Source organism: Pagrus major, chromosome 4 (genome assembly GCF_040436345.1).
Source record: "Pagrus major chromosome 4, Pma_NU_1.0".
Lineage (NCBI taxonomy): Eukaryota > Metazoa > Chordata > Actinopteri > Spariformes > Sparidae > Pagrus > Pagrus major.
The window spans coordinates 16,574,016-16,597,598 of record NC_133218.1 but is presented as its reverse complement, the minus strand read 5'-3'; the positions used below and the strand labels follow the sequence as shown (position 1 = coordinate 16,597,598).

Below are 23,583 nucleotides of genomic sequence, written 5' to 3'. Positions count from 1 at the left end.
GTGGGTAAGCCTCAGGCTATGGTTTAGATGACTCAACACACAAACAATTCTCAAAAGCTCTTTTTGACATTTGTTTGTATAAATAAATGTTCTGCACAAAAAGTGACTAATGGTCAGATCAGTGTATTGGTTGAAGTCAAGTTGATAACAGCCCTTAAATAAATATTAGGTATTAACCTGTCTGGTAATCCACTAAATGGATTTTTGTCTGTGATTTGAAATGGAAAAAAAAACAACCTCATTAACCCTTAAACTGATGCAGCAAAAATGTTTTACCTTGCAGGAAATGCAGTCATTCACTTTCTTGCCGCTAGAAGACTGATATCTGTTAAATATGAAGTATAGCCAGGAGACTGTTAGCTTAGCATATAAACTGGAAATGGGGGGAAAAAGCTAGCCTGACCCTGAGTTCCAGCAACCTAACTTCTTGTCAAACCACAAGTGTGTGTTTTTATATTTGTATAGATGATCAGTAGAGCCCATACCTCCGCCAAAGCGGATCAAACTATCAAACTTGATTGCCCTGTATTGTGTTGAAACCAGCCATAACTGCAAAACCATAATTCACTAAGATCACTAAATCTAGGATCTACATCCCCCACATAATTACAGCAGATTTTTTTCATCAATATCCATACATTATTCCCTGAGAAATGTACAAAAATCACCAAAAGTTAATGGGGTCTGTTCTGAGCTGAGACCCATCCTCCACAGGTGAAAACAACCTCCTTGGCAGAGGTAATAATAATGTGGTAATTAGTGAGCTCAAGCTGTAGCTGATTTTTGTACCATTTGACATAGCCAGGCTAGCAGTTTCCTGTTTTACCATCTTAATGCTAAGCTAAGCTAAGCTAACCAGCTGTTTGCTTTAGCTAGCTATAGTATATTTAATGGACAGTTATGAGAGTGGTATCATTCTTCTTCTGCGGGGAAGCTAATAAGCATATTTCCCAAAATGTCAATCTATTCCTTCAAATGTCCATTTTGTAGAATTAGGGCAGAAGTGGAATATATTTTTTTATTAGATTATAATCATCTGAAACGAAGAGCAATTGTGTTTTGATTACCTTTGAATGAGCCTCTATATCTACAGAGGGCGTGGGTCCTCTTTCACGGAGTCCGTCATGCTGCACCGCCATGCTTTTACAGTAGCCCAAACACTAGCTTTAGAGAGAGTTTTTCTTGTTTTAAGCAGCTCCCTTAGAGGAGGACGAGATGAGGGTAATTAAGTTGAAACAAAATGTAGTATATCATATCCTGTTGCCAGGAATGTATATCCCATAGATCTCTTACAATTAGACGCATTCATTGTACAGCCTTTACCTTTGGTCTTAAGTAACACTAACTGGGACTGTGGGCAGATTGCTGTGCTTTAACTGTCTTTACATCACTGGCAACATGAGGTCAGCCTCATTTCACCTGGTTCAATCCTGAGAGCTTCACACAGGAGCAGCAAGCGTACTAAACCCAGTTCTGCTCAGTGGCATACCAATCTGTTTTTCTCAGGGGGCTTCTGAAGTGTTTTTTAGGAGCAGACAGAGACTGTTGAACATGACTTAGCCACCAACAGCTGCAGTGCCTTCCTTCTTCCTTTTCTGATGTCGAGTGTGACTGTGTGTCTAAAAACCACTGCCGTTAATGCCTTTGATGAAAAATTCATTCGGGGTGGTTTTATATGGAACAGGATCGGGTCAGTTTTGGTTCACTAACTACAAAATGTTTAGTTGAAACTGAATGAATTAAATTGGAGCTGTGATTCACTATTCTCACAGTATTCTGACTCTTTATGTTCACTGATTTATTTAACAGATGACTGTGACAACATTTCATGGTGGAAGAGATTGGAAATAGAAGAAAAACATCCATATTCTTAATAATATGAATTAAAAATGAACTGACTCCAACACTGCTTCAAGAAAAATAACCAGAGACTTTTTAAATGTATTTGTCAGAAACATCTTTCCGACAGTCATCTTTATCTTGCTCCTTCCTCACCGCTGTCTTCCTCCTGGTGTCCAGGCGGTGTTAGAGAGCACGTGGCCCTCCAGCACCAGAGGAGGATACTTCCTGTGGATGAAGCTGAGAAATGTCGTTCTTGGCGTGGCGCAGTTCAAACGGGCGCTACGACGACACGCTCCCCTCACCCAGAGCCCTCTGTCAGGTAACTATGATCAGTGACACTGCATGTGTGGGAAGGGAAATGTTGTTGTTGTTGTCATGCTAAACAGACCTGCGATGATATATATGTAGATATTTAAGGGACACCTGTTATTATGATGCCATAATCACAACATGGGTGCCTTTTTCCGTAGTTCAGAAAGGTTTGCACTCACGATTGTGATTGACACGTTCACAATTGGGATGGCCATGCAAAAAATGCTATTTGATAGCTGCTGGGAACCATTCAGCGAGTATTCGAAGATCTGCTGTTTGTTTGTACTGCAGCATCTAGTGGCATGCACGTATACTGACCTCATGTAGAGACCATGACCATGCCACACATGTTTTACCTGAGCGGGAAAGAAAAAATTATGGAAAATATATTCTTTCCGACAAAACCATAGTTAAATAAACAATTTTTTTCGACTATTCAAATATTAGAAAATTATGACCCATCCGTAGTTCATGTATTAAAGCTTGAATATGGAGAAAGATTTGACATTGATCTGCTTCATTCATTGTTGTGAAAATGAACAAAAGTACACCAGAAAAAAAAACGATCAGAAACAATAACAGAAAAATAGCTGAGTTTATTCTTATCCAAGAAGGTGAGAAATGTTTGGTAATGTTTCACAAACGTTACCACATGATTTGGATTTGAAAATCTGTTAGCTATCAGCAGATGATAAGTCATTAAATGTAAACTAAACAGATGATAATCAAAGACTTGAAGAGCAAATTGAAGGATATTAACATTATAAACAATACAAATACATAAAAAGAAAATCAAGCTACGCATTATTCATAAGATTACACATCAGCATGTGTGATTTAACTTCCCTGCATGCCACTGAACACCTGCACACCCAGTACAAGCTAATCCCCGTCCTGCTAATCCCTGCTTTTTTAAGATACTCCCTGTTACCAGTCAAAAGCATTGTGTTCTTAAACATTCCTCCTGAGTTCAGTGGTGATTCAGTTTGACAGAGACAAATGTTCCTGTAAAACACACGCTTCTATACACACATTAAGCCACAACTGGATTTCTCTTAATTTTTATGTTAGCCTACTGATGACAAAACGTTTAATGCATGACTCTTGCTCCACTCCACTCCCGTCTCACACATTAGATTAGATAATGCTCCCACGCCAACTCAAGAAGTGAAAACAACTGGCCAACCTTCCTCTGAAGTTGCCTGGAAATAATTATGTAATTTGGTACTTATTGTGGGAAAATCGAGGGAATGTTCTGCAACAGTTATTTGAGTTTAGTTAGTTGTGGAGAGTGTATAAGCACTTGTTGATATCTAGAGGGATTTTCCTTGAAGTATGCTTAACCCTTTTTAAAAACAAATGAATACTCATTTATTATTGGACAGTTAATTCTCCGTAGATGTTAAAATATGTGTATGAGTTTCACATTTGTGCATGGTCACCTGACCTGAGTGGGAAATCACAGCATGCTATTTCCTGGTTCCCCTCGACCAGAGACAAAACAGCACTGACTAACAGACTCTCTAGGCTACACAAGGAGCTAATTAGAATCAATTAATTCTAGGTGTAACCACTGAGTCAGTGTTTGTCTTTGATTATTACCAATTTACATTACATGTGAATGTTCATAAGTATTTACAGTTCCAAATTAGTTCCTTTCGAGGAAATGGAAGGATAGTATTTGACCCATAAATAAATGTGTTATCCGGTGGCTTCATTATGAAAACTTATTAATTTTGCAGAAAGTTTTCACATCTCAAGTATTTTTAAGCTTTTAAACTGTCCTCTCTCATATTATAAGTCATTCTTACCGTGTACACTGGTTTAACTGGATTTATAAAAAAAATGTAGAAGCAAGACACAATCACAATATATTTTCTTCACGACATGAAAAATTCTGTAGCACTCAGACTCATCATGTTCTTGTCAGCCCCTTCTCAACACTTAAAGAGCAATAAAAAAAAAAGCAGTTGGGTCCTTGTGGAGCAGAAATGGCGCCGGCTTCCTTTAATGCCTTGTTGTCTTTGGGCAGATGGCAGCGACCTGGACGCTGTGAGTCACGGCAGCCTGGATAGCTCTGCCGACACTAACCTGGCCGAGCAGGGCCCCTACGCCACTGACTCCATCAAAGTAGACCCCACTGATGATAGATCTAGCACAGGTACACTCAACATGGCTGCTGTTCGACTCAATTTTTCACAGGCAGCCATCTTGTTCTACATCTATTTCTTCTCTCTCAATGACATTTTTTATCCTCCTTCCTCATTTGTTCCCGCTCACCGACCGGCCTCTTCCTCATTCCCCTCTTCCTCTTACACCTCCGTACCTCTGCTGCCTGTTTTTCCACTTCCCTTCTGTCCCTGTTGTCCATCCATGTCTCTCCCTGGTTTTGCGGCTGTGGTTTCTGCTCTGCTCTGTCCCTAACCCTGCCCTTCACTCTGGCCCTGCCTGTGTTGCCCTTGCATGCAGCCGGCTGTGGGGGCGGCAGCGTGGGCGCCAGGGCCCTGGTGGCCCACTCACACTGGGGGGGCTCTGAGCTCAGAGAAGCCACCCTCCACCCAGGTAAACCTCTCTGTCAGCCTGCCTGTCTGTCTCTCTCTGGTTGCATTTTTCTGTCTTATCTTGCAATATTTTATAATCCAACTTCTTCAGCCCTTTCATCATCACACTTTTCTGTTTCTCTTCGTCTCGGTGGTCTCGCCTCCTCTTTCTTTCCTCCACTGTGTCATCTGTTTATCTGGCACATCACATCACAGTCTGCTGCTCCTCTCTTGCTCATCTCTCTTTTGAGTTTCTCTTTTACTCTCACTCCTCGCTTCACCACAGAGTGACTTGTCATTGTCAATTATGGCGAGTAATTACCTAGAGGCACGTTCTTTTTGATTACAGAAATAATTTTAATCACGGAGACAGCACCTCAGCAGGAGACTTTGCCTTGTGAGCAGAAAGTCTGAGAGGGAACCACGGCTCATAGCACAGCAGGAGGGAAGGACCTCGATGTGCTTTTCATTGATTACAGTCCCGGAATGAGTTTTGTCAGTTGTCATCAGTGGCGTGTCACTCCATACTGTATTACAGCTGAGCTGTGCCGCCTCATGCTTTATTTAGAGATGACGACCAGAGAGGTTCACGGGAAGATGAAAGAGGAGAACAAATCATCAGACAGCTGGTTGCCTGGAGACATAAGAAAGTTTAAGAGACAGACAGAAGAGTCAGTCTGGAGAGATGGCAGGTTGTTTTTTGTTTTTTTTATCCTAACGTCAAGTCTTAACAGTTAAATTCATTAGCAGCTGTGAAACTGCAGTGAGTATCTTTATAGTAGCAGCACATCTCTGCATGCCCCGAGGAGGATTCTTTTATTCAGCACAGCTTAGCGGCTTTTTCTCTCCTCGCCCTGCAACTGTGCTGTGCCTCCCAGAATAGCGGAGATGAAAGGGAAGAAATGCCTCTCTAGTTTTTCTCTTATGTACAACCCCAATTCCAGAAACTCTGGGACACTGTGTAAAACGTAAATAACAACAGGCTGCAAATCATCTGCAAACGAACTGTGTTCTGAACTTCCTGAGCCAATGTAGCAAGATTTTTTTGTACAATCATGTGTTTCACAAAGTGGTGAACCTCACCCCATCTTTGTGAACGACTGAGCCTTTTGAGGATGCCCCTTTCATACCCAATCATGATATTATCACCTGTTACCAACGAACCTGTTCACCTGTGGAATGTTCCAAAAAGGTGTTTTTGTTGTCCGTGTCCCAATTTTTGAAACATGTTGCTGGCGGCAGATTTAGAATAAGCAGATATTTTAACTTTGATGCGTAAAACATTAAATATATTGTCTTTGTACTGTTCTCAACAAAGGATATGTCAAAAAGGACTAGCAAATTATCACATGCTGTTTAATTTGTGTTTTACACAGCGTCCCAACATTGAATCAGGGTTGTATGTTTCGTAAATGTTATGTAAATAATTTTCGGTAACTAAAGGACTTTGCCCTCAAACCTGCACAGTTGTTGCACAGTGCTCAGTAATAGGAAAGATATCATGTATAGCATTGTTGAAGTGACTATTTTCAGAGAAAAATTGCTGTCTCCTCTGCATAGATTTTCCATGCATTGTGTTGCATATTTCTGTGATCTTGTGGTTTCATATCAGAGACTTCCATCGTGTCCCCCTCATCTAATTTCATCTGTCTCCTTATCTCTCTGTCCTCTAGGAGATCAGTCAGATTTGGGTTATAACTCACTGTCCAAAGAGGAGGTTCGAAGAGGAGACCCCACCGCCCAGGACTCCGCCCCTGACAAAGATGACAAGAAGGAGAGCGACTGCAGCTCCTGTCAGTAGTCTGCCTGATCTCATATCACCTGATATTTCTGTCTACTGTACCTTCTAAAAAATAAGGACTTGGCAGCTTCACAGCCACACGGGAATTCCCTTTCTTCTGCCTTGATCTTTCTTTCTCATCCAGAGATGATTCATTCATTTGGTTTCGCAACATCAAAGCATTTCAGTCGTGTGTTGTCCTTCAATGGATTTCTTTTCACGAGCAGTGCAATTTTTCAAGCTGTGCAAATAAAAAAGACTGATTTTAAATTATAATATCTGTGTTTCTAGTGTCAGAGACGGAGAGCGCCAAGGGAAGTAAAGACTGCCTCCCGCAGCTGGACATGGAGGTTCACTCCTACTACAAATCCCGTGGGATTGTTCGCAGCAGTTGTCCATTCGATGATTCATCCTGTAAACCCAAGAGCTCCGCCAGCACAGGTGAAGAAGAAGGCTTCAGTAGATTTAAATAGTTTTACAAAGGGAGGGTATTTTCTGGGAGTTGAAATGTTTTTCTCCACAATAAATTCCCATTCCAAAGTTATCTTTTAATCAAATGCCCAGTGTTCATGAACATAGAAATACACACTTTGAGTTTTAAATTTTTCAATACTCATGAGCTTCAGCTGCTGTTGCTATGGAGAAGGATCCAGAGGAAGGAATGAGAGCTGCAGCATATTAGGAACGCTTGTTTTCAGAATCTGAAAGCGTTTCTGACTGATGAATGTTTCTTTATCTCTACAAAACGTAATATTTACTTTCCACTTGCTGTTTGCAGCCAATGCAACTTTTTTTAGGTGTGTTAGTATTTCTTACTGAAATCACATCACCAGAATTAGTCCTCCTGCTTTGTAACTCACTTAGTAACACAAATACAAAGGATTAAGTAGTTCTCCTCCCTCTCTCTCAGGCCATGTTGCAGGTCTCCTCTTCTCTTCCTCCCTGGATGAGATCGGTGAGGTCCAGACAAACAGTTTGCTCAGGAGACATAAGAGTGCTCAGGAGGACGTGGTGGGCAGCACCAGCAGTGGCTCGGCTCTTGACTGGCAGGGGGTGAGGAGCCGGCGGCTGAGCGGTGACACGGTGGGCAGCAGCGGCAGTGGCACCACTGTCCTCGGCCTGGGAATGAGCCAGGGTGAAACGGACCCAGAAAAGATCGCAGGACACCTGGGCGCAGATGTCAAAATTCTTTCGGGTGCCAACTTCAGTAAGAATAAGAGGCCACGCTCGCTCGCTTTGGGTGGATCAGAGGGGGCGTCTGCAAAGGTGAGTGCTGCCAGAAGTCTTGATCACAGAGAGGAGGAAGAGGAGACAGAAGGTCAGGACTCCAGCGATGAGGACAGAAGTAACGCAGAGGCCATTTTTGATTTGGAGGATCTGGATTTAGACAAGCCTCCCACAGGCTCTAACAAGACCAACAAATCTCATAAGAAACTTGTTGAACGCAGCGCCAGCTACGGTGGCATGAGCACTGAGGTGTCCAGAGGAGCTGTGAAGCGCACAGACATTGAGATGGGCTACGACCCTCTGTCCCTGCTGGCAGCAGAGTCAAAGTCCGAGCAGGAAAATGAGACTCAGTACCTGGATGGTGACGAAGCCAGCACGCCAAGTGCTCGTAGGGACTTGGCCAGGGAGATTGAGCTCTACATGAATCACATGGGCAGCCCACTGAGCAGCCGGACACCCAGTCTGGACTTGCAGGACCCAGCCAGCCCCCTCCTCCTCCACCAGTCCTCACTCTCTGGCCCCCGCAGAGCTAGCCTGCCCCACAGCTCCCCCCTCAGGACTGCTGGAATGCCGCGCTCACGCACCTTCCAACCGCCCTCGCCCTCCCAAACTATTACACGCCAACGTTTGTGGTCGTCGCCTCCCTGTCGCAGCTCCAGCACCACCCCCAGCCCCAGCCCTCGACCCAGCCCTCGACCCAGCCCATACAGGGAGAGGACAGACAGGATGAGCCTGGCATCACCCTCACCCTCCTCCTCCTCTTTCGCTCTGGACACTCTGCTCACACCAACGCTTGACGTATTCAAGACCAGTGTGTTCTCTGCTGGGAAGGGTGTGGCAGAGAAGGCGAGCCGCTGGTATTCTCGTCTTGCCACGTACACCACACCGACCAAGGTACAGAGTCTTGATGTTAAAGTTACCTTATTGTTGTGTGCTAATGCAAAGTCCCAGCATTCATTCACGCCTTTGAACACATTATGAGTCTGTGACATGAATGTTATTGTTATACTGTGAAAATAGGTTGTAACAAATGCATTTGTGTGGCACAGAGTATAAAGCTCTCACATAAGCAGGAGTCTAAGATGAGACTAAAGTTGGAGCGCTGCTGCCATCTTGTGGCCTTTTGAATGTTTGACAGTATTCTTCCTGTGGATGGTGTGTAAATGCCTCCTTTGACCAACTATATTGATCAACTATGTAATTCTTCATGTAAAAATGTCAGAAAATGCTCTTAACAGCCTCACAAATGTGACGATTTTCAGCTTTTCTCTGTTTCATACATTAAACTGAATATCTTTAGGTTTTGTACTTACAAAACAAGAGATTTAAAGACATTGTGTCAGAGAAACTGGGATGGCCATGAGGTTCTGTTTGGCTGTGAGATGTTTCTAGTGAAAAAAAAGAAAATAATTAAAAACAATATTTTTTTTTATACATATGTAGGATATCTAATTACCTTGTATAATCTGAGCATGGCAGGCAGAGTGACATTTGCATAGTAAGGGAACTTAAGATCCAAGTAGCATCTTTGCATCATAACAATACAATACAATACAAGATGCATTTGCTGTTTGCCCATGGCCCATGGCCCATCATTTATTTTGAGTTTTGGCCCTCCAAGGAATCTAGAAAATAATCGACAGATTTATTTATTATAAAAATAATCATTAGTTACAGCCACAATAACTCTAGATTTGAGTGGTTTGTGTGATTAAAGTTGTAGGTTAGATGAGTGGGGAGTACAGTACAAAATGACTTCCTTTTATAATATATTAAGTTTTTTCTTTGTACCTCATGTGAGCGGTCTTGGTTACAAGTCAGAGCTGAACTTGATCTACCGTTGCTGTGAGTATTATAGCTTGAAGATGAGACACCTGTGTAGTCCATGACAACATTAACCTGCCTGGCCCTCCTCTGTTCATCCAGGATGGTCACAGTGACCGTCTGAGTGTGTCCTCCCTTGGTGTTGGAGAGCCAGACTGCTCCTCCCTGCTGGATGAGGAGTACTGTGGGGAGTCGGGGAGCTCTGTAGTGTCACCACAGAGGAACGGCCCCATGGGGCCCCGCAGGAGCCCCAGACGCAGCCCCCTCCGAAGCAGACTGGACAGCACCCCTCCAGGCTCCAGCCTTGGGAGACCCACATCTCTGCTCCCTGGTGAGAGAAACCTTGCTCCAGTGACAGTTTAGCCAATAATGTCTTACTTCAGCTGAAGAAATGTTACATTTTGGTTTCAAATATGTTCAAAGTTGAAAACCAAGGTTTACTCTCTGATCTGCTTTTCGAAACATTGAATTTTCGCTTAAAATCAAGAGTTTGTTTATTTGAATGTCTCATGATTCAGTAATAATTCTTCTTCATGTTTTCCTTCTGCTTGATGGAAGACTGAGACACAAAGACGGAACATGACAAGCAGTCTCTTAGTAAAAGTCATTAAAATGTCAAAAAGCATAAAATATGTATTGCACTTTTCCCCAAACAACATACAGTAGAGCCATCATTAAGAGAAGTTGAGTAATGTCATCACAAAAATGTGTCAAGAAAAACATTATGTTGGTGACCTGTTGACTTTTTTTAATCATTACCTTTTCTGATCATTCTACTCCTGCAGGAGGTGTCATCTCGCCTCCCGGGTTCCCTCTGCCAGACAAGTCGGACCTGGGCTCTTCACGCTACACCAGCAACACCAGCATCTTCAACAACTACGCCATGGAGGTAAAACTGCAAGACAGAAATTCTGCAGTTGGGTCACAGTTGTCAAAGACTGGATCAGGAAAACAGAAACAGTTTGATACAAAACATCTAGAATTTTTTACTTTTAACTGTAATATCTTTTTTTTTTATCAAAGTAATGCTTTGAATTTTTGTTTTTTGCAGCAGTCTTTAAGAAAGGGAGCATCTTCACAACTAAGAATTTTCTTGGCATTCATTTGTCACTCAGTGGGTGCTAGCTGATGTTTGCCTGTCAGCAGGACTGAATTCTTTGATGTTTTTTCACTCTGAATGAAAAGTTTTAGAAACAGCTTTCATAACTTTGATTCTGCTTTGCAAGCTAATCATTAAGATTCTCCCTCAGCAGAATATTTCTTTGCATTGGTATGTTTGTCTACAACAGTTATAACTCAGTAAAATAAACACGAGGGTAAAGCAGCAGACTGCATGTTGTCGGACATAAAATCACACTGATAAAATAAAACTTTCAAAAGTGTAAAGTATACGTATAAAGATAAAGGACGTCAGAATAGAACTAAGAACTATTGCTTAAGTAGATGTTATTTCAAATCTTTGGTCTGAAAGCTCTCCGGCCCATTGCTGTGTGTGTTTCCAGCTGCTGATCTCCAGCTGTTCTCGCTGTAAGACGTGTGACTGCCTGGTGTACGACGAGGAGATCATGGCTGGCTGGACGGCAGACGACTCCAACCTGAACACCACCTGCCCCTTCTGTGGAAACCCCTTCCTGCCGTTCCTCAACGTGGAGATCAGGGACATGAGAGGACCTGGCAGGTAGACAATGACACTTTATCTTTTTTAGAGGGATTTTATATTGTATCTTTCTTAATTCATTTATGGAATTCTTATTCAGGATCAAGAATGGAATAGTTTGTTTTTATTGTTTCTCAGGATCTGTATCATGTCATCTTCTCTTTGTCTTTGGTCATTTTATTCCCCCATCTTTGAGTACTTATTGACAAAAAATTTTAAACTATGGTGCATGGAACAACATGACATCATCTTCATCATCAACTTTTGACCCTGCTGCATGAAGAACCATCACAGCTCATCTCCTTGGCTTGTAGTCAAAAAATGATACTTGACTTTTCCTGGATGTAAATGTGATCCCTGACCCTCTTTGTCCCTATTCTCTTCTCTCCACAGGCTTTTCCTGAAGGGCAGCCCTTCAGTGGATGAGGCGATGACCTCATCATACTCAGCCTCCACAGGTTTGGACACAGGGACGTCCACCTTGTCCACGCCCTGTCCTACAACAGCTGTCTCCCCTCCCTCCCCTGTGATTGGAGTGCAGGAGTGCTCAGGAAATGGAAGGTACATCACATTTATTTACACACTTCTCCTAAAAAGAATTACAAACCATATTTATTGAATGACAGTGATAAGTAATAAACACTTACTGTACAACAAAATGCTCTGAAAACTACAAGTTTTAAAATGAAGAAGTGAGCTTACGAGAGACCTCTGTAGCTCCACATCTCTGCATGAGGTGAGAGGATCAACACTTTGCTATCGCCAGTCCAGTTTCATTTTGTGTAAAGTAGGCAACAAGTTTTGACAATAATACGTAGAATAGAAAGCACAATATCTCTAGTTTACTGCATCAATTTTGATCCTATTCGCTGTCTGGATGTGAAGAGATCTTGTCATTTGTTGACAAATATATCAACAAATGCTTCTCCAATAAATGAATATGAATATCCTTCATATCCTATTTTTAAGTCAGCAATTGACTGATTTTTAGTATGTTAATAAGCATGAATCTTGGTCTGATTGGAAGGCAACTAGGAGGATTAAATATAACCATAAAGCTGACAGTCATCATCACAAATTCAGAGCTTGAAAAATAACTTTTTTTGTTCTCATGTATTCTCAAAAGTGCTGTATAGCTGTATGCATTTTTTCCAGCTCATCTTCATTCAGCCAGCTCCAATTTGTGTGATTAAACAATGCTTTTGAAGTAGGAACCTCCTGTAGCTGCACCCACATGATCCCATCTGAATTGTAAAAGAGCTAAATGAGATTATCTGCAGCACCTGGTCCTAACAAAGCTGTGTGTGTGTGTGTGTGTGTGTGTGTGTGTGTGTGTGTGTGTGTGTGTGTGTGTGTGTGTGTGTGTGTGTGTGTGTGTGTGTGTGTGTGTGTGTGTGTGTCTGCGTGTGCGTGTGCGTGCGCGCGTGCATGTGTGCGTGTGTGTCATGAGGTTATGAAATGTATGAGCAATAGAGATGAACCCTTCATAAAAGCGTAATGCCAATTATTGTGATTACTGTATTTTCTGCTATTAATATTGTGATTGAAACATCTGGATTCTGTTGTCTGTGTGACCTTTTTATGACAAAGTGAAACTAAACTAGTTTTGCAGATTTCTTAAAAAAAAAGCCATCGCTCCTTTTGTTTTATTAAATGTTGTGACTGAGTTGTGTGTTGTTGCTACGAGCTGATGTCCTCGCTGTGTCTTTACAGGACTCGATCGACCAGAGCTCAAGGTATCAACATCCCCACAGACCGTCGGCAGGGGGCGCTCTCTCCTGGAACACCCATGGCCCGCAGCGTCAGCGTCTTTAGTCCTCTCGAGGAAGCATCACGACTCAACCACTGTGTGCCAACGTCAGGCAGCCTGCCCAGCCGTCTCAATGAAGCCACGGTGTGTTTCAACATTATTTATGTTGGAGTATTTAAAACATTCACTACTGTTCAGTAGTTTGTATATGGTTATCTCAGCCTATAATCTGGACAACCTGACAATAAGGAATCTTACCTCTCCAATTTTTGTCCCGCCCAGGACCCACTAAGTATGGAGTGGCAGCTCCACAACCCCGAGCCGGTGACAGTTCCCTACCTGAGCCCACTGGTTCTGTGGAAGGAGCTGGAGAGTCTGCTGGAGAACGAGGGTGACCCGGTGATCACAGAGGCCGACATGGTGGACCATCATCCCATTATCTACTGGAACCTGGTCTGGTATTTCAGACGACTGGACCTGCCCAGCAACCTGCCGGGTCTCATCCTCACCTCTGAGCACTGCAACAGAGACTCCCAGGTCAGACACACATACACACAAATAAACTTGCAGTACATAACGATACTTCTTATCATCGCTTCTAAAGTTAGTAATGCAGTGTTTTACTGCCCTCTCTGGTGGAAACGTTAACATCTGTTTCACTTGTTATCACACTGAGAGTGTTGTCATTGTGTACATAAACTAAACCTCCAAAGGACAGCAAAAATGACTTTAAAAAAAAGCCATTACTTTGCTCTTCAGAATCAGTTTTTCACTACTTCAGTTGCTTTTGTTTATCTCTTTGTTTATTTAAAATTGAATTAAAAAGAAGTTGCATTTGAGACTCAGCTATACTTTACTGTTATACTGATTTCCCTCAAAGTTTTTATCAAAGATTTACAGATTTTAATTGAAATACACATATTTTGTTAAAGGGATCGGGTCATATACCTGTTTTTTGTGTCCCTGTACACTCTGACTGTCAGACTGACTCTATCTTGTCCCTTGTTAGGTTCCTCGTCACTGGATGTCGGAGGACAGTAAACACGTGTTGATCCAGATGCTGTGGGACAACCTCAAGCTGCACCAGGATACAATCCAGCCTCTCTACATCCTCTGGAACACATACAGTGAGTCACATCGCTCTCTGCAGAACAGATCAATGTGAAGTTCACAGGGATATTTACTCTGACATGAATACTGACTGCTGCTGTTTTCTGAAGAAACAGTGGCATTAAAGTTATGATCCCAAAGAGACAGAAAAATGTGAGTGAACATGAAGGATGTGTGGATTCAGCAGGAGCAGACTGAGAGTAAGAAAATAATGCAAAACACGTGGAATGAAATATAGAATTGGTATGTTTTCTATACCACTTGTATTGTGAATAATTGAGAACAGGCCTATATTCTTTCATTTAATATTGATATATAGATGTTTTGCAAAAATGGGCTCAGTGAATAGATCGAGATGCACGCCACATAAATCATTTGACTTAAATGTCAACTGAAGGGGTGAGAAAAGGCTGCAGATGAACACTTCAGATCTGTGTGGAGCAATGAGGAGACATGGATCAAACAAGGAAAATCTGGATACAGCGTTGAAGACGGAACCATGTTCATTCCTAGCAAAAATGCTTAGTGGTACATGAAGCCAAAAAAGCTCAACTTCTGCCTGTAGAGCCTGTGCACTAGAGACTTTCGCTGACCAGGCCGGCTAACTTCCTGGTTAGCGCCCGGCTAACTTGAATAGGGATAAAATAATTTAATCGTGTAGCTCTTCTAGACTTTCCAGATATTATGGGACCGAATGGCTCAAATTATGACAGTGAAACGAGTAATTTTGCGGGGGTTGTGACACTCAAAAAATTATCCACTTCTTTCACAATGTAAGCTTATGGGAAAAAGCTGTTTTTGGGGAACAGTGCATCATGTCACAGTGTAATTGCATGGGTTTGGCCACTGCGAAAGTTGGTTTCAAAGCCTGGCGCTCTTCCTGTGGGCTGGTGAGGAGACTGTTACCTTCCACAAATTAATACGTGAAACAAACAAATGCAGTACGTCCATCAGGTTGTTTTTCTTTTTTTGATGTTTGACTGGAGCTCTTTTTAATTACCTCATCACATTGTATTCTTCTGCAATGGGTGAAAGGCACCTGAGTAACCCCACCATTTTTAATAATCACACTAGAGTAGTGGACGGTAACTACCTTTTAATTTACATTTTCTTTTCTAATAATCAGGATTTCTGTAAAGAATTTATGCTAAACTTAGATGGAACATTGGTGTGTGTGTGTGTGTGTGTGTGTGTGTGTGTGTGTGTGTGTGTATATATATATATATATATATATGTATATGTATATATATATGTGTGTATATGTGTATATATGTATATACTATATATATATAGTATTAGCATTTACACTCACAAAAGTGGAACAGAAATGGTCTTAGCAAATAGATCAAGACACACATGAAGCATGTGAATAAACGTCCACTAAGAGATGAAAAATGGCAGCAGCCATTCTCAACCTTTCTCAAAAAAGACATGTAACAAATATAAAAAACATAGTTCTATCACATTGTTTGAGCTTTGACTGGAGCTCCTTTAATTATGTCTTAAGCTCTGCTGCATCTGCACTAATTGATTATTTAATGGAGAAGAAGTCATGGAGGCAGGCGGCTAATCTTTGTGCTAACAGGCTCTGTCTGCTCTCTGTCTTTCAGGACTTAATTGTACTCTGTTGTTAGAGAGTGAGTGTTCTTCTCTGCTGCAGACTCCCACAGATGAGTCCTGTTGTTTGTGTCCTGTTCTGTCTGAGGCCTGCTGTCTCCCGCTGTTGTCTGTTCTCTGCTTGATGCACCGCAGTGTCGTCTGTGTAAATTCAGCCTTGACTTTTCATGGTGTCACAGTGTTTTGAATGAGTGTGAAATCTGACTTTCACACTGTTGATATGGAACGTGTTTGTCTCAAATGCAGCTCAGCTCTGTGTTTGAATGTAGGCTTGCATCTCTGGTGAATGTGTTTGCTGACATGAACATTCACTTTTATTCAGCAACTTTTAAAGACGGCATTTTTGTAGTACTTACAGGGCTGGGTACAGAACAACAACAGCATCAGGCTGCTATTCTGAATACCTTTAGTTTGAATTTTAGTGCTTAATTTTCCATCATCTTTCACTCACCAGGGTTTGCTCCAGAGTCCTTTCTAATTCATACTAACCACCAGTATTTACTAAATCAGTTTGCATTATTAAACTGAAAAAATGTGTAGATCAGTAAAGAAATCTGTAGCCTAGTTCATAACATTCAACTATGTTAACTTGGGGTAGACCAATTATCGGCCTTTCAGTATTTTTTACGATTATTGGTATCAGTGATTTTTCTGTCAGATTGCTGATGAAATAAACTAATTTAAAAATGTGCTACTTTTGCTCTGATGCAGCATCCTCTCACAAAATGTCCCACCCATAACACGATCTGATTGGTAACACGTCACAATTAACAGCCTAGAAACACTGAATAATCTGAATCTGCAAAGTAACTAGTAACTAGATGTATCAAATAAATGTATTGGAGAGGAAGTATAAAGTAGCAGAAAATCAAGTGCTCAAGTAAAGTACATCAAAATTGTAAGAACAGTACTTGAGTAATTTGTACTTAGTTTTATTCCAGCACTGGTTGTTTTAAATGTTGACACAAAGTGTGCCATTATGACCACAAATGAATATCGGTCCAAAATATTGGTTTTCAGTCTCGTTGATTTCTCATAATCGGTATCGGTGCTGAAAAAGCCATATTGGTCGACCCCTAATGTAAACAGGAAGTAGCTTTAGTATCACAAGCTGTACACAACTCAACAAAATTGCTGTGAATTCTTTGTTGATATACACATCAACAAATATGTGTGTTTCAGAAATAGTAACATTCTCACCAAAAATACCTGATTACACTATTCTAACCTTTGTTGTTATTTAGTCTAATAGGCGTCTAATTACCTCCACCAAGGAGGTTATGCTTTCCTCTGTCTCCGTTTGTTTGTTGGTTTGTTGGCAGGATTACACAAAAACTACTGAATGGATTTCCACAAAACTTGTATGCTAGGATGTGTCTCAGCCCAGAACAGAACCAGTTAACTTTTGGTGCAGATCCAGATAAAGGGACGGATTCAAGATGTTTTATTCACTTTCTTTAACATTGTGAGAGAGGGCCCTTTCAACATTTCTGTTCATTTCTCATGGAGTAATGCATGGATCGTGATGAAAAAAATCAGGTGTAGATGGCCGGTATCATTGAGTGACTACTAAATGGGGCTGTTGGGCTTTGGCAGAGGTATTCGCTCTTTTGAGTGCCATTCTAGTTTCAGCTATATTTTTGGATAATGTAATTATTGTATTAACACGGCGTTTTATTAAGTGGCATCTGAAATACGTTGAACAAACGTTGTTTACTCTAAAACACATCAGAGCTGTTAGTGAGACTAACTTTGGACTGCTGATAACTAAGTCACTGGTTTGTTAAGTAACAAGTTTTGATAGAAAAACACACTATACGGTACTTGGAGTCCTTCATCTTTTTCAGTTCACAGTAGAAACAAAATGTGGAAGAAACATGTGACCAACAACACATCAAACCCAACAAAGCACAAAAATACAAAGTGTTAACTTGAAACAAACAAGAATTAAGATAATAAAAAGTACAGATCCCAGCAGCATCATGGAGACAAAGAAATGCACAAATTAGTAAATAATGCTCCCACATTAATAATTTTACTGCTCTCTAATTGTTGTTGGACAGAACTAGGTTTAGCTTGTTGGATTCTGAATAAAAGTTTCAACATGAATAATTGAATAATGTTTTAGCAACAAAGTTAAATTGAATGAAAACTTTGATTAAAACTAAATGAAGGGGCGGTGTTTAGCTCAGTTGGTTGAGCACCCGCCCCATGTGTTGAGGCTACAGTCCTCGCTGCAGGCGGCCCCGGTTCGAATCCCGCATCGATGATATCATGATGATATACTTTTGTGTCAGGAAAAAAGTTATGTTGTAATCAAATAATTCAGGTTATTTTTACTTTATACATTGCTAAGCTTTTATTCACCACACACTGTAGTTCTAACTAACTAAGGTTTTTACCAGTACAAATATTGTTTTTTAGAGTGCAGTATATATCAAATGAAGACCAGTACAGATACCCAGCCCAAGTACTTTTCATCTGAGTGAGAACCTGTGTGATAAAACCATACTCATTGTGTATTAGTGTTATATGTCTAATGTGATGAGTCCACTGCTGAACTAGTGTGTGTGTGTTTTGTGTAGATGTGGGGTACCCTCTGTCCCGGTCGATCTCAGAGGAGGAGAAGCCGTTCAGCGAGGAGTTGCTGCAGAGCGTCGTGAAGAGCATCCAGAGGAACGATGTCAGCCGGCCGATGGCTCAGCTGCTGCAGCTGCTGGGACAGACGCTCGGGGTCAAACGGCAGAGGTCAGCACTGACGTGTCAGATTATTTATTTATTCAACTCCAGAGTCTTCACCTCTCGAAACACCAGTGTAGAGATTCTTCAGTGTGTAAACTCTCACATTATGTGGTATTCCTTCCAAAATCTCTCTGAGTATCAGTCAACCTCTTGAAAAGTAGCTGTAATAAGGTAAATGTTTACTTCTTTAATGTCAGTAGCAGTGGTGTAAAGTAACTAAGTAGATTTACCCAAGTACTGTACTTAAGGACAATTTTGAGGCAACTTTTGTTTACTTGAGTAATTCCATTTTTTGTTGCTTTATACGTCTACTCCACCACATCTCAGACAGAAATATGTTTTTGTTTATGTTTTTCTAATTTTAGTTACTAGTTACTTTTAAGATTCAGATAATGAATACAGTAATTACAATGATCAAATAAATTACTATGTATTATCATAGATTAAGATACACAGCAGTATATAAGGTCATTAAAAAAGTACAAATGTTAATTAAATGTCTATGTTTAAAATTAAGTTTTACAAGAAAACTGATTGAGTCATATTGTTAAATAAAACTGTTCTGACCTCGGCTCTCTTGTCCTCAGGAGTTTGTACCGGGACATCCTCTTCCTCTCTCTGGTAGCTCTGGGAAAAGATAACATTGATATTGGTGAGTCACACATTTCACTGTCATAATGAATTATTTTGAACAATTTTTAAGGTACAATATGTAAGAAGCATATCACAAGAGTAACTGCTAACTGCTGCTTACTGTAGCTGCCATGAGATAGTTGACTCAGTTAGCCGTGCAGCTAGCGGTCGTAATAAGTGGCTCTTGAGGCACAATGTGGTCAGGGGCTAGCTGGTTAGCATACTAACTTCAGGATATTTCTCTGCAACACAATACATGGAAGTCTTTAACATAATGTCCAAGCTGTTATTTCTTCACACTAAATAAATGTGTTAATTTGTATTATTTTTAACTCAAATTCTTACATATTGCACCTTTTAATATTTAAATATTGTCATATTGTCAAATATTACAACCTTAAAGGAGCTTTGCATGTACTCTGCCTACCATTATTTTACAGCAGTGTCAGTGGTTTCATTTTTTGTTTACTATTTTTCCTTAATTTAAGTTTGGTTCCAGGATATAAAGGTAAATATCTGAGTTGCTCTGAATAAAATAAAATATAGGAAAGAATTTGTATAATGTGCACCTTCATTAATTGATTTTAACAAGCATACACAACCTCTGAACACGACATTGACATACAGAACCGTCACCTTTAAGTCGATCTGGTGAACTTTTTAGCAAATAGTTTTTACACACATCAAGCAAATAGGGAGATGGTAACATTAGGGTTTATTTGAAGTCGTGTTTTTGGCCCCCTGGTAAATTTAATTTCAATATTCACTTTAATTTTAACTTGTTTGTGAACTCCTGAGGGAAATAACTGTGTTTTCAGCTGCTGCCTCACCAGCTCGTGACCAATGGTGCGTTCCATTGCAATCGGAACTTGGAAGAAACAACATCCGACACAGAAAAGTGCAGCGAGCAGATGAATGGAACACGTGAATAAAAAGACCCCACCCACATGTTTTTGATCACAGTCTGCTCTTCTTTCTCCAGACGCCTTCGATCGTGAGTACAAGTTGGCGTACGACCGCCTCATGCCGAGCCTGGTGAAGCTGACCCACAACTGTGACCGACCTCCCAGCACGGGGGTGATGGAGTGCCGCAGGACGTTTGGAGAGCCTTACCTGTAAACACTCACCTTCACCCACCAGGAGTAACCCTCACCACTTATGTCATCGCTTTAAGACGAGCTCAGGAAACCTGTTGGAAGACTGTGAATGTGCACTACGGTGGCGTTTTGAGAAAAGTGATCAAAAAGGCGCAGTTGACCGCAGTCAGCGTCATGTAGCCTAAAAACTAAAAAATAATTTTACAGACTTTATCTCAACTAAGTGATGATGGAAACACACTCACTGTTCATAACATGACTTCATGCAGTGTTGTTGAGTGACGCTCACCTGGTTTCTTAGAAAAATCCTGTGAAAATTATACAGACACACTGTAAATACACAACAGTAGAGGATTTTTTTAAAAATACAACATTTATATTGTATAGTCCTGCAGCATATGAAGACTAATATTAGCAATATTTTAACTTGAACTCTATTTATACAAAGTAAGCTTTATTTATTGTAGTGTCTTCTGTTTGTTGGGCGTAGTGTTTTGTCGTGTCGCTGTTGTCTCGCAGTTTAAAACCAGCGCAACCTGAACACTCGCTGCTCATTTTCAACAAACTGTGGAAGAGATGTTCCAGTTTGGATTTGGTTTCTGTTGTAAATGATGATGAGATTACTGTGCTTTACTGAGTTGGGGCAAAAAAAAAGACATTTAAATTAGAGCTGCAATGATCAGTGAAACCACAGAAAACTTGATTCAAACCTGTATTTGACGGTGAATTGAATATCTTCAGTTTTTGAAGTGCTGGTCCAAAAAAAAACAAGCAGATTTAAGACATTGCACACATTTTTCACTAATTTTAACATTTCATTGACAAAACAATTACATAACTGATCAAATAATTGAGAAAATAATCAGCAGATTAACCAATAACGAGAATACTCTTTAGTTGCAGCCCTAATTCAGATGTTTAAAAACACTTTTTAAGCTGCCTTCAATGTTCGTCCAGTGTCTGAATATAAATGTCCGCTGTGCTGCCACTTACAATAGTGCTCTATATTTCATTTCAATTTAATGTTAAGTTTGTTTACAAAAAATTTTTTGAACGTTAAATAATTATTCATCATATGAACAGTAATTTTTTCGTTTTCTTGTCCATGATCACGCAGAGAATTGTTGCTACAGGCCGGTTGCTTTAAAAGCCTTGGAGAAGAAAAATATGACACGAGGCGCAAAAGGAGGAGCTCACTAATGCAGGAAAACAACGGTTTTGCCAACAACGCGTTTCTAGCGACACATCTCGGTGTGATCAGCCGCAAATGAAGCCAATCTCTGTGTTACTGTTGGGCGAAGTGATTATAAGATGTAGTTTACATTTATTACTGTGGCTTTACCCAAGTTTAGAGATGATTTTAAGTTTGGGAGAGAGCTCACTACAGCACGAAAGGGTGGTCCTAAATATACAGAAGCTGCTTTGAAAAAAACAAACAAAAAAAGACAAACCAAATAAGATGCCAGCACAGTCACTTTTCTGTCTGTGGTCACCGTCCATGCTGATGAACAACAAACAGGGTGATTTAACGCAGCGTTCATGTTGGAGGCTACAGTTTGGGGCCTCATTTATAAACCTTCTTCATGCCGCTTCACACACAAAAGTTTTGGTCTATAAAAACAAAGTTGATGGGAAAATGTGCACACCTGTGAGTAAACTCTAACCCGTGGGAACATTTTGAAATGAAACGAGATTGTAGAAATGAAATATGAGAGGCGTTATTCAACTCATAATAATGCAGCTCACATTTGATTTCACACTTCACCATTGATCAGCCGGCTCATTTCTATGCATTAACACTCGTGGCGCTTTGCGTTGAACACTTATGTTTGAATGTTTGAGAGGGCGGGATGAGGCTGATCCATGTGTGCACATTTCAAAGTTGATTTGGGATTTATAAAAGGAAACTGGCCGTACGCAAGATTTTTTAAATTAGAATATTTTTTGGCGTACATTTATTTCCTTTTATTTGTACAGAAACATTTAGTGTGGACTCTTCACAGAGTTTTATAAATGAGAGCCCAAGTATATTGTTCAACTTGGATTTTATTTTTTCATACTTTTGGTACATTGTACTCACCAAAACGAACAAGTCTGACGGGATATAATACATGTTCCTGAGATTCTTAAAGCACCATTTGTTGGTAATAATCCCTCATTGCAAAAGGTGGTATTTCAGAAAAAAGCTTTAACCAGGCTGTCGCTGTCTACATAGCTGTGTTTACATTTTTGTTTTACAACTTTAAAACCAGCTTCTGGTTCTACAACTACATATCTGAATGTTTATTAGGACTGCACAATACGGGTTAGTGGGAATGATCATTCTTGCATCACAATTTTAATTTTCACAGATAAAACTTTTTAAATCATGATGATGTGACATTTCGTCGGTCAGGACGTCTCTGCTGCACTACACTTTTTAATTTTAATGCTGTTAAGTCACATATTTTAGCTTCGTCAAAAAATTGCAGCTTCAAAAATTTGGATTGTCACACTCGGCCTATCGCGATCTTCATATCATTTCAATTAATTGTGCAGCTCTAATTTTTATACGGTTACGTGTGAAGCCTGTGACAGTAATGAATGAACCAGATCAACTGAAGGGTACAAACGTGATTTGTCTAAGGTGCATTATTTAGATTCTATGATTGTCATCGGTAGTTTTTAGTATCAAACATCTGTGAAGTTCTGTAAAAAGCCCTTAGTGCAGCTTTGGGAAAATGAAAATATTGTCTAAGGTGACATCTCGTCATCTTGTTTCAGTATCTGTTGTATGAAATTCATCCAGCAGCTTTATCTCCATCATATCAAATTAAAACCAAAAAGGGATTCTGTTTTAGTGTCCACAGGAATTATTAATGATGCCGTAACATTAGCTGTTTTAGCACATATCAGTGTGCATCAGAGTTACATTAAACAGAGAAATACCTGATCAATTACATTCTGGGTGGAACTGGACTTTGGCTGGATAAGAACTTGTTTTTGTGTTCATCAAAAATGACGACTGACAAACTGACAAGATGGTTGAAGGAGGACCCGAAACTCGTGAAGGTCTCATGAATTTCAACCGTGTGTGTGATTTGCGGTCAACAAGTTGCACTTTGCCCCTAAAAAGTGAAGACTGTTTTCAGCTGGTCGAGCCGGCGAGCTCAGGAGAGGAGGACACATCAGCTGGAGGAAGCTGCCATTCATCTGTGGATTTTTTTTTCTGTGTTAATAAGTTGTACAAATGAATGATTTTGCAGAATCTGGGGCCATGTACATTTTAACTCGCCCTTTGTAGAAATCACATTTTATAACAGTTTATTCACACATGTGCAAAGGTCCTTTTTAGATGTGGTGAAGGCTCTGTACAGCGACCAGATCTACAGGACTGGAACTGTAAATAAAATCACTTATACACTCTCAATGATGGCTGCTTTTTTCTCTTTTTAAATTATCAGTGCAATATT

General features: G+C 40.5%; 1 protein-coding gene across 3 annotated transcripts in view; it reads left to right on the top strand.

Annotated features, from left to right (window-relative positions):
* LOC140994560 (C-myc promoter-binding protein-like) overlaps positions 1–23,540 on the top strand; it is a 78,132-nt gene extending 54,592 nt beyond the window's left edge. For all 3 annotated transcript variants that reach the window (XM_073464259.1, XM_073464256.1, XM_073464257.1), the window contains 15 exons: positions 2,020–2,161; positions 4,187–4,315; positions 6,368–6,487; positions 6,766–6,915; positions 7,385–8,595; positions 9,628–9,856; positions 10,311–10,414; positions 11,028–11,203; positions 11,576–11,743; positions 12,896–13,076; positions 13,215–13,469; positions 13,942–14,059; positions 18,245–18,407; positions 18,989–19,053; positions 20,017–23,540. In XM_073464259.1, coding sequence (XP_073320360.1) covers positions 2,020–2,161; positions 4,187–4,315; positions 6,368–6,487; positions 6,766–6,915; positions 7,385–8,595; positions 9,628–9,856; positions 10,311–10,414; positions 11,028–11,203; positions 11,576–11,743; positions 12,896–13,076; positions 13,215–13,469; positions 13,942–14,059; positions 18,245–18,407; positions 18,989–19,053; positions 20,017–20,153 — 3,348 coding nt within the window. In that variant the 3' untranslated portion in view covers positions 20,154–23,540. The remainder of the gene's footprint in view (positions 1–2,019; positions 2,162–4,186; positions 4,316–6,367; positions 6,488–6,765; positions 6,916–7,384; positions 8,596–9,627; positions 9,857–10,310; positions 10,415–11,027; positions 11,204–11,575; positions 11,744–12,895; positions 13,077–13,214; positions 13,470–13,941; positions 14,060–18,244; positions 18,408–18,988; positions 19,054–20,016) is intronic.
* Positions 23,541–23,583: the final 43 nt, after the last annotated feature.